At 50.6% G+C, this 17,264-nt stretch overlaps 1 protein-coding gene across 1 annotated transcript; it reads left to right on the plus strand.

Moving 5' to 3' along the window:
- Nucleotides 1-2,723: 2,723 nt before the first annotated feature.
- On the plus strand, nt 2,724-16,622 carry wnt16 (wingless-type MMTV integration site family, member 16). Its single transcript, XM_061714306.1, has 4 exons — nt 2,724-2,988; nt 8,097-8,323; nt 10,718-11,007; nt 16,118-16,622. Exons 1-4 carry the CDS (start codon nt 2,909-2,911, stop codon nt 16,571-16,573), a joined length of 1,053 nt encoding a protein of 350 aa, XP_061570290.1. The 5' UTR covers nt 2,724-2,908; the 3' UTR covers nt 16,574-16,622.
- The last annotated feature ends 642 nt before the right edge of the window (nt 16,623-17,264 follow it).

Consider the following 17,264-nt stretch of genomic DNA (forward strand, 5'->3'; position numbering starts at 1 on the left):
AAGCCTCCTTTTCCTCACGAAGACGCGAGTGTCGGGATGCTTTTATTTTGAAGAGGCTCCTGAATCGAGGACGAGCGGCGGAACCCGGAACCGGAACCGGACCGGTTGCAGTCGGACAGGTCTACCAGTCCGGGTTAGCGGAAGTCTAGTGTTCAGTATAAGAACTGCAGGTCTGGATCTGGACCCTAGTGGTCTGTAGAGGACCTGCAGCTGTCTGGATGAATGAATGAATGAATGAATGAATGAATGAATGAATGAATGAATGAATGAATGAATGAATGAATGAATGAATGAATGAATGAATGAATAGTCTTTATTTTGGTCTTAACCCTTGTACAAATTAAGCCATTTTTACAAAACAAAAAATGAAAAAGTAAAATAAACATTTATTTTGCCGAAAACGTGTAGCTGAAGCCGTAGCTTCTACCCTTTTTATCTTGTGATCAACTTAAATATGAGACATTAGCATTAATCCGTGGAAACAAACAATTCATAAAGAAGACAAAAAAATAAGACAAAATATAAAATTGACGTTTCACATTCTTGAATGTTTTTGATAATATACTTAATAATTATAGTGTTTTATATTTATTTACAGTATTTTCTTTAAACATTTCCTTAAACTTGTAGATGGAACTGCACATTTTTAGGTCGTTGTCACAACTATTCCATATCTCTTGCCTTAATTGATGTACATCTATTTTTAATATTTGTTCTTGCTGTCGTCATCTCAAACATGAGTTTCCCCCTCAGGTCATAGCAGGTTTCTTTTATTTGGAACAAATCCTGAATGCAGTTTGGAAGCAGTTTCTGCTGGGCTTTAAAGGCAAATAAAACAGTTTTCTGCTCTACTATGTCATGGAATTGGAAAGAGATTATTTGTTGGTTTATAATAGTCAGATCTATTAATTATCCCTAAAGATATTTTCTGTAATAAAAAAATAGGATTTGTATTTGTTTTATAGGTGTTACCCCATATCTCTACACGATAAATAACCCTAGTGGTCTGTAAAGGAGGTCCGGTCTTTCTTATTTCCTTGATGTTAGATTCTTCATTTCTTAAAGGGGACCTGTTATGGCATCTAATACCTATTTTAAACAGGCCTTGAATGTTTTAAAAACAAGCTTTTGATTGTTTTTGCTAAATAAATTACAAATTCAGCCTCTGAGCCATGTCTTTATCTTCCCATTCTCTAACCTCATTATCTATGAGGGATTCTGAGTGGGCGGGGCTATGATAATGAGGCTCTGTGCTGATTGGCTGCCTGACGTGATGACGTGATACACCGCTACGGAAAAATGGCGGAAGCTCCGGCCGGCGGAGTTAGTTGCGTACGTGATTTCACGCATCGCTCCTGTCGTTCCGTAACGACGGGAGCAGAATCTGATCGGCTCGTAGAAGTCACATCACACTAGACGGCTCATCCGGGCGGCTGTACAGACACTGCAGAATTTGTTTGCTTTCCTCCTTCTCTGAGTTGGCAGGCTGAGGGGAAACCACTTTATACATGTTAAAGCAAGAAAAAACGTGTTTTTCATAATAGGTCCCCTTTAAATTAATGAAACTTGATTTTAGGGTGAAAATATTTACTGATCCAATGAAAGTAAAACTAGATGTAAACAAAACATGTTTCATGTGAGTCACGGTTGGAACCTGGTTCAGACCGGGGGCCGGATTCACAAAACATTCTTAAGAAAAAAAATCTCCTTAAGTTTCATTTTTTTCTTAAGTTCAGTCTTAAGAAGAAAAAAGAGAAAAAGTCATTTTCTCCAAAAGTATTTTCTCAACTTTCTTCTTAAGAAAAAACTTGGAAAAAAAGGTATTCTTGAAATAAGAGTTCTCAAATTTGTTCTTGACTTTTTTCTTAACTTTAAGACAACCTTGACCTGCCTTAAAATTTCTTCTGTGAAAAGGTAAGACTCTAAAATCACCTTTTTCAACACATTTTAGAGAAGTTTAGACTAGTAGGTCATAGTTTGAGGATATACTTTGTAATTAATTACACAAAGAGCCTGTTAACTGTTTGTTAGCATGTTAGTTAGCGTGGTAGTTAATTATTATTAATTTTCCCCAATAGTATTTTTTTCAACACATTAATCTCATCCACCATAACCTTGAAAAGTTCCTGCATCTCTTTTTCTCCTTCTCCATGTTTAGTGAGTGACTGACGGTTAAGACCAAACTACCTATAAATGTTGTTTGTTGGCGCGTGCAATGCAATTACATATTTTAAGAAGTTTTTAAGTAGGAAAAATAAGAATAAAAATAAGAAATTCGTAAGAAATGATAGTTCTTAAGACGGTTCTTAAGAAAATATTGAGGAATTGCACTTAAGAACTTTCTTATGAACTTCTTAATTGTAGATCTTAAGGCATTTCTTAAGATTGTTCTTAAGAACATATTGGTGATACGGCCCCTGGTTGGGACCCGTCTGGAGTCTGGACCCCTGGACCCGTCTGGACCTGCCGGTGCTGATGAAAGTCTCCTCTGGAGCTTCAAAGCTGCTTTTCCTCCCGCCGCTTGTTGACTCTCAGATCAGAAGTGTCTCATGTGTCTCTCATGTCCCGACCGGCCAATTACAGGCCCCCTGTGACGTCACCCGGGCCCCGGCCAATCAGGGCGGGCCTGGGCTCCGGGGGCCGCGTCTCCTCCCGCGGAGAGAAAAGCTCAGATCCTCAGAACCTCTGGACCGGGACCGACGCTCCGGGACCGGGACCAGGACCTGAAACCAGATCCAGATCCAGGACCAGATACAGATCTAGATCCAGATCTAGATCCAGATCCAGGACCAGGTCAGGATCCAGGACCAGGACCAGTTCAGGATCCAGGACCAGGACCAGGACCAGGACCGGGTCTCAGCATGACGGAACCGGCCCTGTGATCGGACCCTGACCTGATGAGGAGGTGATGGAGACCCGGGGCGTGTGCACGCTGACCCTGCTGCTGCTGGCGTGCGCGTGCCCGATGCGCTGCAGCGCCAGCTGGATGTGAGTTCTCTTTTAATTTTTAATTTAAAAAGAACTTTTGATGCCTTGAAAAAGGTCCAAGACCTAATAAACAAGTGTACGGTGAGAAGAAGCTGTGCGGGAGTTTCCTTTTTAAATTTGGCTGCAGCTTTCCAACTCCGAGGCACCTTTCTGCAAATCCGGTGTGCAAAAAGTTTTCCACTTCGGATTTTAATTTTTAATTTAAAAAGTAAAATTCCCAAGTTTGAGTTTTAGTTGGAACCCGGAGCCGCCGAATGCGCGTGCACGATCAGGTGCAGCCTGTTGCGAAACAAGTGACGTCAGTGCGCGTGCGTGCAGCCCGCTGCTGACCCTTTTGATTAAAGTTAATTTATGTCTGGACAGAAGTTGGTTTCAGGTTGGACGGATTCCCGTCAGAATCGATCATTCTGACGAACTTCAGCCCCAAATAAACATCTGTTTACAGAATAATAATAATGATAATAATAATAATTATTATTATTATTATTTTTATTATTTTTACATAATTCAGGGGTCTTCAACCGGGGGTCCGCGACCCCTAGGGGGGCCGTGGATGTACTGCAACTTAAAAAGAAATAAAGGCAATTTTAACCAAAATAATTTGTGTTAAAAAAAAATAAAAATAATGTTAAGTCTGTATATATATATATATTAGGGATGGGCGGTATGGACTAAAAAATGTATCACAATAATTTCTGGCATTTATCCCGATAACGATAAAAATGACGATAAAAAAAATACAAATTCAACTCCTTTTCAACTATAAATCTATCTCGCTCTCAGATCCGCCATGTTTGTTACATTTGTTACAAAAACGTATCAACTGGAATTTTTCTTTCTTTCTTTCTTTCTTTCTTTCTTTCTTTCTTTCTTTCTTTCTTTCTTTCTTTCTTTCTTTCTTTCTTTCTTTCTTTCTTTCTTTCTTTCTTTCTTTCTTTCTTTCTTCCTTCCTTCCTTCCTTCCTTCCTTCCTTCCTTCAGGTACGTTGTGCGTGGATTTAACACAGAAACATAAATCAACTTTAGACAAAAACGTCATCAACGGGAATTTATCGTTTTTACCGCGAGATGACAAATTCTTACCGTGGGGAATTTTTTTGACGGTTTACCGTGAACGGTAAAATATCACCCATCCCTAATATATATATATACAGCCTATATATTATCATTTATATATATATATATATATATATATATATATATATATATATATATATATATATATATACCGTATTTTCTGGACTATAAGCCGCTACCTTTTTCATAGGTTTTGAACCATGCGGCTTATACAAAGGTGCGGCTATTCTGTGGATTTTTCTTCCACCGCTAGGGGGAGTGCTAACCGGAATTAGAACAAAAACTAAGACAAAATAAATGCAAAGAACAATACGCTACTTCTTCTTTAGCAGATAGAAGTAGAAGCAGATTTCAAACAGATAAATAGATAAATAAATACTGGTTATTTTCTCTTGGTTCTGTCCCGTTTTAATCAGAAAAGTTGCTGCCGTGTTAAAAGACACTGTTAGGAAAGATCTATTTAGGTACAAACATGTACATCATTTACAGCTCAAAATCCTTCTGTACATGTAGTAAATATCTAATCTAACAACATAAATATCTGCGGCTTGCATATCTTTTTTTCTAAATAGAGCGGATGCGGCTTATATATCTTTTTTTTATTGTTTTTTTAAAAATAGAGCTGATGCGGCTTATATACAGGTGCGGCTTATAGTCCAGAAAATACGGTATATATATATATATATATATATATATATATATATATATATATATATATATATATATATATATATATATATATATATATGATTGAGAAAACTCCATCAACAGGCGATAATAATCTACTTTTGACAATAACTATTTAGTCTACTACTCTACATAAATGATTCCCATGACATGAGTCATGTGACTAATGTCAACTTTAGAGCGGAAAAACGAGCTAGCTAGCTGTTTAAGAAAACAAAATTTGTTGCGAAATTGACTTGGCTATTTCATATTTAACGCTAGTTCGACCTGATGGATAAATTTGTGACAATAAAGAAGCCTAAAGCTGGAGATTGTAAGTTACAGCTCGGCCTAACGTTACTCCTTCCAAGTTTCATAAGCATAAACACATGTAGCTAATAACCCAGTCAGGAATTGGTTAATAAGGTGATATAAGCAGAATAAAATACATTCAAAAGTTATTATAAGCAAGGCTTAAAACTTGACACGTTAAAATAAAAAAGGGAAAAAATAAGAAATACAAGCGGGGGTCCCTGCTCTGTTTTTCTCTCATCCAAGGGGAGAAAAAAAAGTTTGAAGACCCCTGATATAATTGATTTTTATATTTATATATTTATTTATATATGTATATATATATATATTTTGTATATACGCTCTAAATGCCTGAGCGACATCCCGGGTCACAGACGGGTGACGAGTTTTTAGAGGATTTGAAGACAGATGTTTTGCTTCAACTCGATAGTTTTCCAGGAATCAAACCATCGGACGGATCTTGTTTCCACATCTGGGGTTGAAAGTGATGCGTTCAGGGCCGCGCGTAAAAGTGACTGCGTTGTTGTTCCAGACCACGTGACCGGGCGTCCTGCGTGTCTCCCGGGGCAGAGTTCACGCCAACCTGAGTCCAGCTTCACCCCGCGCTAACCCCACCCTGCTGCTGCAGATGTTCCGCCGTCAGGAGCCGGTTATGAGCCGCTGCGTGTTTCTGTTCGCGTGACCCGCGCGCGCTGCCTTCACGCAATTTAATTAGAAAGAATCCAATTAAGTGGAATAAGCCGCGTCGGAACCGCCAGCTGCGGGTTCCTGGAATCCGCGACACACAGAGACACTTTTCAGGTCTGATTCAATAAATGTGGAAGTTTCACACAAAAACACGTTTAATCACCGAGACAGAAAGAGACGTTTGTTCTGGTTCATGACCTCTGAGCGGGAGGGCCGCGGGGCCCCTGAACATCTGGACAGGGGCCTCGCGCATGCGCATACGGGGCTTCTGGCTGCAGGGCCCCATATGCAGATCTTCAGGAGCCCCATATGCAGATGTTTACAGGCTCCTACATCTGCACATGGGGCCCCTAATCATCTGTATACAGAGTTTCTGGCTGCAGGGCCCTACATACAGATGTTCAGGGGCCCCATGTACACATATAGGGGCCCCTGAACAACTGTATACAGGGTTTTATGGCTGCAGGGCCCCATTACAGATGTTCAGGGGCCCCTACATCTTTACATGTGGCCCTTGAACATCTGAATATGAGGTTTTATGGCTGCAGGGCCCCATTACAGATGTTCAGGGGCCCCATGTACAGATATTGGGCCCCTGAACATCTGTATACAGGGTTTTATGTCTGCAGGGCCCCATTACAGATGTTCAGGGGCCCCTTCATCCGCACACGGGGCCCCTGAACATCTGAATACGAGGTTTTATCGGTCCATGCCCCATATACAGATGTTCAGGGGCCCCATGTACAGATATAGGGGCCCCTGAACATCTGAATACAGGGTTTCTGGCTGCAGGGCCCCACATACAAATGTCCAGGGGCCCCTACATCTTTACATGGGGCCCTTGAACATCTGAATACGAGGTTTTATGGCTGCAGGGCCCCACATACAGATGTTCAGGGGCCCCTACATCTATACATGGGGCCCTTGAACATCTGAATACGAGGTTTTATGGCTGTGGGGCCCCATACACAGTTGTTCAGGGGCCCCTACATCTATATATGGGGCCCTACATCTGTACATGGGGCCCCTGAACAACTGAATACGAGGTTTTTTGGCTGTGGGGCCCCATATACAGATGTTCAGGGGCCCCTACATCTGTCCATGGGGCCCCTGAACATCTGAATACGAGGTTTTATAGCTGTGGGGCCCCATATACAGATGTTCAGGGGCCCCTACATCTGTACATGGGGCCCCTGAACATCTGAATATGAGGTTTTATGGCTGCAGGGCCCCACATACAGATGCTCAGGGGCCCCTACATCTGCACATGGAGCCCCTGAACATCTGTATACAGGGTTTCTGCCTGCAGGGCCCCATATACAGATGTCCAGGGGTCCGTATATCCGTAAATAGGGCCCCTAATAATCTGAATACCAGGCTTCTGGCTGCAGGGCCCCATATACAGATGTTCAGGGGCCCCTACATCTGTACATGGGGCCCCTGAACATCTGATTACGAGGGTTTCTGGCTGTGGGGCCCCATCTACAGATGTTCAGGGGCCCCTACATCTTTACATGGGGCCCTTGAACATCTGAATACGAGGTTTTATGGCTGTAGGGCCAATTATACAGATGTTTAGGGGCCCCTACATCCGTACATGGGGCCCCTGAACATCTGAATACAAGGTTTTATGGCTGTGGGGCCCCATATACAGATGTTCAGGGGCCCCTACATCTGTACATGGGGCCCTTGAACATCTGAATACGAGGTTTTATGGCTGTGGGGCCCCATATACAGATGTTCAGGGGCCCCTACATCTGTACATGGGGCCCTTGAACATCTGAATACGAGGTTTTATGGCTGCAGGGGCCCATTATACAGATGTTCAGGGGCCCCTACATCTGTACATGGGGCCCTTGAACATCTGAATACAAGGTTTTATGGCTGTGGGGCCCCATATATAGATGTTCAGGGGCCCCTACATCTGCACATGGGGCCCTTGAACATCTGAATATGAGGTTTTATGGCTGTGGGGCCCCATATACAGATGTTCAGGGGCCCCATGTACAGATATAGGGGCCCCTGAACATCTGCATACAGGGTTTCTGGCTGCAGGGCCCCATATACAGATGTTCAGGGGTCCTTACATCCGTACATGGGACCCCTAATCATCTGAATACAAGGTTTTATGGCTGTAGGGCCCCATGTTCAGGGGCCCCATGTACAGATATAGGGGCCCCTGAACATCTGTATACAGAGTTTCTGGCTGCAGGGCCCCACATACAGATGTTCAGGGGTCCCTATATCTGTACATGGGGCCCCTAATCATCTGACTATGAGATTTTATGGCTGAGGGGCCCCATATACAGATGTTCAGGGGCCCCTCGTTCTCCCGCCGTGACCCCGCTGACGTGTCCCCCCCCGCAGGTGGCTGGGCGTGACCTCCGCCGGGGCCCCGGAGCCCCCGGCCTGCGCGGCCCCGCCGCTCAGCGCCCGCCAGCGGGAGCTGTGCCGCCGGAAGCCCTTCCTGCTGCCCAGCGTCCGGGATGGGGCCCGGCTGGCCGCGTCCGAGTGCCACAACCAGTTCCGGCACGAGCGCTGGAACTGCTCCACGTCCAAGAAGCCGCCCGGGTTCGGACCCGAGCTCGGCAGCGGTGAGTCCCGCCTCTTTTTATTCAACTAGAAACACAAGAAACACAGCAAACCCGTCCCGGAGACTTTCCCACAAACACAAACACGAGTCTTTAAAAACACTCATTGTTACTTTGGCCATTTACAAAAATGATATATGTAATTCTCTTCTTATTAAATCGTTAATAATCTAAAACCACTGTTAATAAATAAATGTTATTTTTAATCAACTCCTTTTTTTTTAATGTATTTTTGTTTTATTTATTCATTTAATTAAATTTAATATTTTTTAAATGTAACATTATTGTTTTTCTTATGTTAATATAATAATAATAATAATAATAATAATAATAATAATAATAATAATAATAATAATAATAATAATAATAATTATTATTATTATTATTATTATTATTATTATTATTATTATTATTGTTGTTGTTGTTTTTGACTCTTGAATAAACAAAACAAACATGTTGATCATTCTCATCCTCCGTTTTCTCTCCTTTCCTGTTTTTAATTTTAAAACACTGTTAGAAGATGAACTTCCGTTCTGGGATTTGTATTATAAGAAGTAAAACGTCAACTTTAATCTGAACATTTGCTGCTTTTTTCCACATTTTTATGTCGTTTTTTCATTTTTTAAATTTCTTTGTCGAATATTCTCTTTCGATTTTCAAAAACAAAACTTACAACACCACAAAAGCAACAAAAACAACCCCTTATGGAGTTTTTTAAATGAAAACATTAATTTACATTCAAAACATTATAAATACATGTTTTTTAATTTATTGCATTTCTTTAGATCTTTTTTATTTTATTCAGTTGTAGATATATGTATTAAATATTAAATAAAAAAAATAATAATTACATCTCTTAATTTTTAAATATTTGTATGGGTGTAATTATAATTTTCTTTTTTTCATAATTAAAAACGACATGAAACTTTTTAATAACAAATACTTTTTTCTATACTTTTTTATGAATTTATAACCGTTTTTTTTCTTTTTGTCGTTGAATAAAAACAAAATGAATAAACTACAGATATTCTGTATTTATTTCCCTTATCTTCTTCCATTTAATTGAATTCTTATCTCCGTCCCGTTGCTGCTCCGACTGGAGTCCTGAGGCGCTGCTGCCCCCATGTGGTCACACCCCGGAACTGCACGCAGTCCTTGCGATTCGGTGGCTTTACTTTAAAAGTTGAGATGAATAAAAATAAACAGAGAGCAATTGATGTTTCCATTTGTGGATAGTCGGTTGGAAAATAAGAGAAAAATAATGAACGCAGCCAAAGTCTTGTTTAAATTGTAAATCTAAAGTTTGCTGCATCCCCCTGTACACAGAAAAACTGGTCTAGTCCAGTCCGGTTCATTGTAACTCATCTATAATAGGTTGAGAGAGAGAGAGAGCCGTTAGTAAAACCTGATGGTTCTGACAGAACCTCAGTGGGACCCGGTGGACGACTGTAAAGATCTGCAGCTAACGCGGGTCGTAGCCTGGACCTCGTTCCTGACTCAGTTCCTTTCATACCAAGAATTAGGGTGCTTTCACACCTGTCCCGTTTGGAGCAGTTGTTCCGAAACAGGGAGCGTTTCCCCCTAAAGATCGATTCGTTTGGTATATGTGAACACAGCAATCCCGCTCGGATGCGGCACAAAACAAGCGAGCCAAGATCGCCTAGGAGAGCTGGTCTCGGCCCGATTCCATTCAAGACCTGGCGGTGCGTTTGGAGTGAGAACATAATCGACACAGCAACCGACACAACTCCATTCATGTGTATGTGCGACCGCGGCGCAAAGAGACGAGTCGGCGCAGAGCCTTCACCACCTTCTCTCCTATTGGACACAACTTTTTCTCTTCTCCCTCCTGTCTTATTAGACGAGCCAAGATGTCGTCACAGCGCGGCCCGGTGAAATTAAAAAATATTCAATTCGGGCAGGCAGGCACTGCTGAGCTCAGTGGCAGAGCGGTCTGCTCTTGCGCCACGGCAGCACATATACAATAAATGGGAAAGCCTGCCGCGGTCTGCGCTTTGCGCCCTTTATGTGAAAGGGGTTATTACCATTGTTGTTTTTCCCGGGGTACGGAAGAGGAAACTCCTTCCGCTTTCATTTCTGACCAATGAGAGAACAGTTGGTTCGCACATGGCATTTGTTAACAGCTTTGAACCGCTACAGACGCTTGCCTTGTGAACACAAACGCCACAAACGAAAAACGAAACAACTGTATCGATTTAGCCCCTGAATCGGAACAAAACAAATGGGCCACTGGTCTGAAAGCACCCTTAGTCTCTGCCAGTTTGGCATCAGCCGGTCGAAGCCAGCGTCCCGTTGGGACGTTTGAGGTCACCAAAAAGCCCCCGAGGCGTCACCTTCAGGTGGTTTCTGCGAAGTAACGACGTCTCTGTCCCGCAGGAACCAAGGAGACGGCCTTCATCTACGCTGTGATGGCGGCGGGCCTCGTCCATGCCGTCACGCGGTCCTGCAGCCAGGGCAACATGACGGAGTGCGGCTGCGACGCCCAGCTGCGTGGCGGCGGCTCCTCCGCCGAGGGTTGGCACTGGGGCGGCTGCTCAGACCACATCCAGTACGGAACCGTGTTCAGCCGCCGGTTCATCGACAACACCGTCAAGAACACGTCGGCGAGCCGCGAAGGCTACACGCTGGTGACCATGAACCAGCACAACAGCGAGGCGGGGCGGCAGGTGAGACCCGTCAGGGACCGGGGCAGGACCGAGGTAGGACCGAGGTAGGGCCGGGGTAGGGCCGGGGTAGGACTGAGGTAGGACCGAGGTAGGACCCGGGGTAGGACTGAGGTAGGGCCGAGGTAGGACCGAGGTAGGACCGGGGTAGGACCGAGGTAGGGCCGAGGTAGGACCGAGGTAGGACCGAGGTAGGGCCGAGGTAGGACCGAGGTAGGACCGAGGTAGGACCGGGGTAGGACCGAGGTAGGACCAGGGTAGGACCGGTGTAGGACCGGGGTAGGGCCGAGGTACGACCGGGGCATGACCGAGGTAGGACCGAGGTAGAACCGAGGTAGGACCGGAGTAGGACCGAGGTACGACCGCGGCATGACCGAGGTAGGACCGAGGTAGAACCGAGGTAGGACCGAGGTAGGACCGAGGTAGGACCGGAGTAGGACCGAGGTACGACCGCGGCATGACCGAGGTAGGACCGGAGTAGGACCGAGGTACGACCGCGGCATGACCGAGGTAGGACCGAGGTACGACCGAGGTAGGACCGCGGCATGACCGAGGTAGGACCGAGGTATGGCCGAGGTACGACCGGGGTAGGACCGGAGTAGGACTGAGGTAGGACCGAGGTAGGACCGAGGTACGACCCAGGCAGGACCGTAGTAGGACCGCGGCATGACCGAGGTAGGGCCGAGGTATGACCGAGGTACGACCGAGGTAGGACCGCGGCATGACCGAGGTAGGACCGCGGCATGACCGAGGTAGGACCGAGGTAGGACTGAGGTAGGACCGGGGTAGGACCGAAGTAGGACCGAGGTAGGACCGAGGTAGGACCGAGGTAGGACCGGGGTAGGACCGGGGTAGGACCGAGGTAGGACCGAGGTAGGACCGGGGTAGGACAGAGGTAGGACCGAGGTACGACCGGGGTAGGACCGAGGTACGACCGGGGTAGGACCGAGGTACGGCCGGGGTAGGACCGGGGTAGGACCGGGATAGGACCGGGGTAGGACCGAGGTAGGACCGGGGTAGGACCGAGGTAGGACCAGGGTAGGACCGGTGTAGGACCGGGGTAGGGCCGAGGTACGACCGGGACACGACCGGGGCATGACCGAGGTAGGACCGAGGTAGAACCGAGGTAGGACCGGAGTAGGACCGAGGTACGACCGCGGCAAGACCGAGGTAGGACCGAGGTAGGGCCGAGGTAGGGCCGAGGTAGGACCGGAGTAGGACCGCGGCATGACCGAGGTAGGACCGAGGTATGACAGAGGTACGACCGGGGTAGGACCGGAGTAGGACTGAGGTAGGACAGAGGTAGGACCGAGGTACGACCCAGGCAGGACCGGAGTAGGACCGCGGCATGACCGAGGTAGGACCGAGGTATGACCGAGGTACGACCGAGGTAGGACTGAGGTAGGACCGGGGTAGGACCGAGGTAGGACCGAGGTAGGACCGAGGTAGGACCGAGGTAGGACCGGGGTAGGACCGGGGTAGGACCGAGGTACGACCGAGGTAGGACCGGGGTAGGACCGAGGTAGGACCGAGGTAGGACCGGGGTAGGACAGAGGTAGGACCGAGGTAGGACCGAGGTACGACCGAGGTACGACCAGGGTAGGACCGAGGTACGACCGGGGTAGGACCGAGGTACGGCCGGGGTAGGGCCGAGGTAGGACCGAGGTAGGACCGGGGTAGGACCGGGGTAGGACCGGGGTAGGACCGAGGTAGGACCGTGGTAGGACCGAGGTAGGACCAGGGTAGGACCGGTGTAGGACCGGGGTAGGGCCGAGGTACGACCGAGGTATGACCGAGGTACGACCGAGGTAGGACCGCGGCATGACCGAGGTAGGACCGCGGCATGACCGAGGTAGGACCGAGGTAGGACCGAGGTAGGACCGGGGTAGGACCAGGGTAGGACCGAGGTAGGACCAGGGTAGGACCGGTGTAGGACCGGGGTAGGGCCAAGGTACGACCGGGGCATGACCGAGGTAGGACCGAGGTAGAACCGAGGTAGGACCGAGGTACGACCGCGGCATGACCGAGGTAGAACCGAGGTAGGACCGAGGTAGGACCGGAGTAGGACCGAGGTACGACCGCGGCATGACCGAGGTAGGACCGAGGTAGGACCGGAGTAGGACCGAAGGTACGACCGCGGCATGACCGTGGTAGGACCGAGGTAGAACCGAGGTAGGACCGGGGTAGGACCGAGGTAGGACCGGAGTAGGACCGAGGTACGACCGCGGCAAGACCGAGGTACGACCGAGGTACGACCGAGGTACGACCGCGGCAAGACCGAGGTAGGACCGAGGTAGGACCGAGGTAGGACCGAGGTAGGACCGCGGTAGGACCGCGGCATGACCGAGGTAGGACCGAGGTAGAACCGAGGTAGGACCGAGGTAGGACCGGAGTAGGACCGAGGTACGACCGCGGCATGACCGAGGTAGGACCGGAGTAGGACCGAGGTACGACCGCGGCATGACCGAGGTAGGACCGAGGTACGACCGAGGTAGGACCGCGGCATGACCGAGGTAGGACCGAGGTATGGCCGAGGTACGACCGGGGTAGGACCGGAGTAGGACTGAGGTAGGACCGAGGTAGGACCGAGGTACGACCCAGGCAGGACCGTAGTAGGACCGCGGCATGACCGAGGTAGGGCCGAGGTATGACCGAGGTACGACCGAGGTAGGACCGCGGCATGACCGAGGTAGGACCGCGGCATGACCGAGGTAGGACCGAGGTAGGACTGAGGTAGGACCGGGGTAGGACCGAAGTAGGACCGAGGTAGGACCGAGGTAGGACCGAGGTAGGACCGGGGTAGGACCGGGGTAGGACCGAGGTAGGACCGAGGTAGGACCGGGGTAGGACAGAGGTAGGACCGAGGTACGACCGGGGTAGGACCGAGGTACGACCGGGGTAGGACCGAGGTACGGCCGGGGTAGGACCGAGGTAGGACCGAGGTAGGACCGGGATAGGACCGGGGTAGGACCGAGGTAGGACCGGGGTAGGGCCGAGGTAGGACCAGGGTAGGACCGGTGTAGGACCGGGGTAGGGCCGAGGTACGACCGGGACACGACCGGGGCATGACCGAGGTAGGACCGAGGTAGAACCGAGGTAGGACCGGAGTAGGACCGAGGTACGACCGCGGCAAGACCGAGGTAGGACCGAGGTAGGGCCGAGGTAGGGCCGAGGTAGGACCGGAGTAGGACCGCGGCATGACCGAGGTAGGACCGAGGTATGACCGAGGTACGACCGGGGTAGGACCGGAGTAGGACTGAGGTAGGACAGAGGTAGGACCGAGGTACGACCCAGGCAGGACCGGAGTAGGACCGCGGCATGACCGAGGTAGGACCGAGGTATGACCGAGGTACGACCGAGGTAGGACTGAGGTAGGACCGGGGTAGGACAGAGGTAGGACCGAGGTAGGACCGAGGTAGGACCGGGGTAGGACCGGGGTAGGACCGAGGTACGACCGAGGTAGAACCGAGGTAGGACCGGGGTAGGACCGAGGTAGGACCGAGGTAGGACCGGGGTAGGACAGAGGTAGGACCGAGGTAGGACCGAGGTACGACCGAGGTACGACCAGGGTAGGACCGAGGTACGACCGGGGTAGGACCGAGGTACGGCCGGGGTAGGACCGAGGTAGGACCGAGGTAGGACCGGGGTAGGACCGGGGTAGGACCGGGGTAGGACCGAGGTAGGACCGTGGTAGGACCGAGGTAGGACCAGGGTAGGACCGGTGTAGGACCGGGGTAGGGCCGAGGTACGACCGGGGCATGACCGAGGTAGGACCGAGGTAGAACTGAGGTAGGACCGGAGTAGGACCGAGGTACGACCGCGGCATGACCGAGGTAGAACCGAGGTAGGACCGAGGTAGGACCGAGGTAGGACCGGAGTAGGACCGAGGTACGACCGCGGCATGACCGAGGTAGGACCGAGGTAGGACCGGAGTAGGACCGAGGTACGACCGCGGCATGACCGAGGTAGGACCGAGATACGACCGAGGTAGGACCGCGGCATGACCGAGGTAGGACCGAGGTATGACCGAGGTACGACCGGGGTAGGACCGGAGTAGGACTGAGGTAGGACCGAGGTAGGACCGAGGTACGACCCAGGCAGGACCGGAGTAGGACCGCGGCATGACCGAGGTAGGACCGAGGTATGACCGAGGTACGACCGAGGTAGGACCGCGGCATGACCGAGGTAGGACCGCGGCATGACCGAGGTAGGACCGAGGTAGGACCGAGGTAGGACCGAGGTAGGACCGGGGTAGGACCAGGGTAGGACCGAGGTAGGACCAGGGTAGGACCGGTGTAGGACCGGGGTAGGGCCAAGGTACGACCGGGGCATGACCGAGGTAGGACCGAGGTAGAACCGAGGTAGGACCGAGGTACGACCGCGGCATGACCGAGGGTGAACCGAGGTAGGACCGAGGTAGGACCGGAGTAGGACCGAGGTACGACCGCGGCATGACCGAGGTAGGACCGAGGTAGGACCGAGGTAGGACCGGAGTAGGACCGAAGGTACGACCGCGGCATGACCGTGGTAGGACCGAGGTAGAACCGAGGTAGGACCGGGGTAGGACCGAGGTAGGACCGGAGTAGGACCGAGGTACCACCGCGGCAAGACCGAGGTACGACCGAGGTACGACCGAGGTACGACCGCGGCAAGACCGAGGTAGGACCGAGGTAGGACCGAGGTAGGACCGAGGTAGGACCGCGGTAGGACCGCGGTAGGACCGAGGTATGACCGAGGTACGACCGAGGTAGGACCGAGGTACTACCGGGGTAGGACCGAGGTACTACCGGGGTAGGACCGGAGTAGGACTGAGGTAGGACCGAGGTAGGACCGAGGTAAGACCGAGGTAGGACCGAGGTGGGCTTCCACGCCAATGGCGACGGTGTGCTCAGACGACGGTGACTTGACAATATAAGTCTTTGAATTGTTGAATCGTGGAATCATTAAATGACGACATTGTAGGTCAATGAGTTGAGATGCAGGTTCGAGGTTCGTGGTTCTTGGTTGACCGACCGACCGACCGACCGACTGACTGATGACTCCGTTAGCGGTGGAGCCGTGACCTCACAGACATCCGGGGTTCATTCATCGGTTCTGTTTCGGTGTCCTGCAGGCCATCGACCGGACGATGTCCACAGACTGCCGCTGCCACGGCGTGTCCGGCTCCTGCGCCGTGAAGACCTGCTGGAAGTCGATGGCGCCGTTCGAGCGCGTGGGCGCCTACCTGAAGGAGCGGTACGAGCACAGCATCCAGGTGCCGGGTCGGTCGCGGAAGAAGCCCCGGCGGAAGGAGCCGCGGCGGCCGGTGGACCGGTACCAGCTGATCTACCTGAACAAGTCCCCCAACTACTGCCTGGAGGACCGGCGGGGCGGCATCGCCGGCACCAGGGGCCGCCGCTGCAACCGCACCTCCACCGGGCCGGACGGCTGCAACCTGCTGTGCTGCGGCCGCGGCTACAACACCCACGTGGTGCGGAACATCCAGCGCTGCGAGTGCAAGTTCGTCTGGTGCTGCTACGTCCGCTGCAGGCGCTGCGAGAGCATGAACGACATGCACACCTGCAAATAACACCTGGGGGACACCTGGAGGACACCTGGGGGACACCTGGGACACCTGGAGGACACTTGGAATTAACACCTGGGACACCTGGGGGACACCTGGGAACACCTGGGACACCTGGGGACACCTGGGAACACCTGGGACACCTGGGGGACACCTGGGATACCTGGGGGACGCCTGGGACACCTGGGGGACGCCTGGGGGACAACTGGGACACCTGGGGGACACCTGGGAACACCTGGGACACCTGGGGGACACCTGGAGGACACCTGGGAACACCTGGGACACCTGGGGGACACCTGGAGGACACCTGGGACACCTGAGGGACACCTGGAGGACAACTGTAAGTAATACCTGGGTGAAACCCGGGGGACACCTGGAAACGTCTCCAGGACTCTCCCGGAGACGAGGACAAAGCGCCTGTGCGGTTGCACCTGGGACGGACCTTGAATCAAGGACGAAACACCTGGAGTACTTTTGGAAATACTGTCACACCTGGAGACGAGGCGGGAAGTACGCGGTTGCTAAGCAACGGTCTGCAGCGCCGAACTCTGGACTGGTTCACACCTGCACCTGAGGTACTTGTACCACTGATCCAAGTATCAGATGTACTTGTACTGCCGACTCCAGGTATCTGAGGTACTTGTACTACATATCCAGGTATCAGAGGTAAATGTACTACAGATGCAGGTATCTGAGG

Source organism: Cololabis saira, chromosome 23 (genome assembly GCF_033807715.1).
Source record: "Cololabis saira isolate AMF1-May2022 chromosome 23, fColSai1.1, whole genome shotgun sequence".
In the NCBI taxonomy this organism is placed as follows: Eukaryota; Metazoa; Chordata; class Actinopteri; order Beloniformes; family Belonidae; genus Cololabis; species Cololabis saira.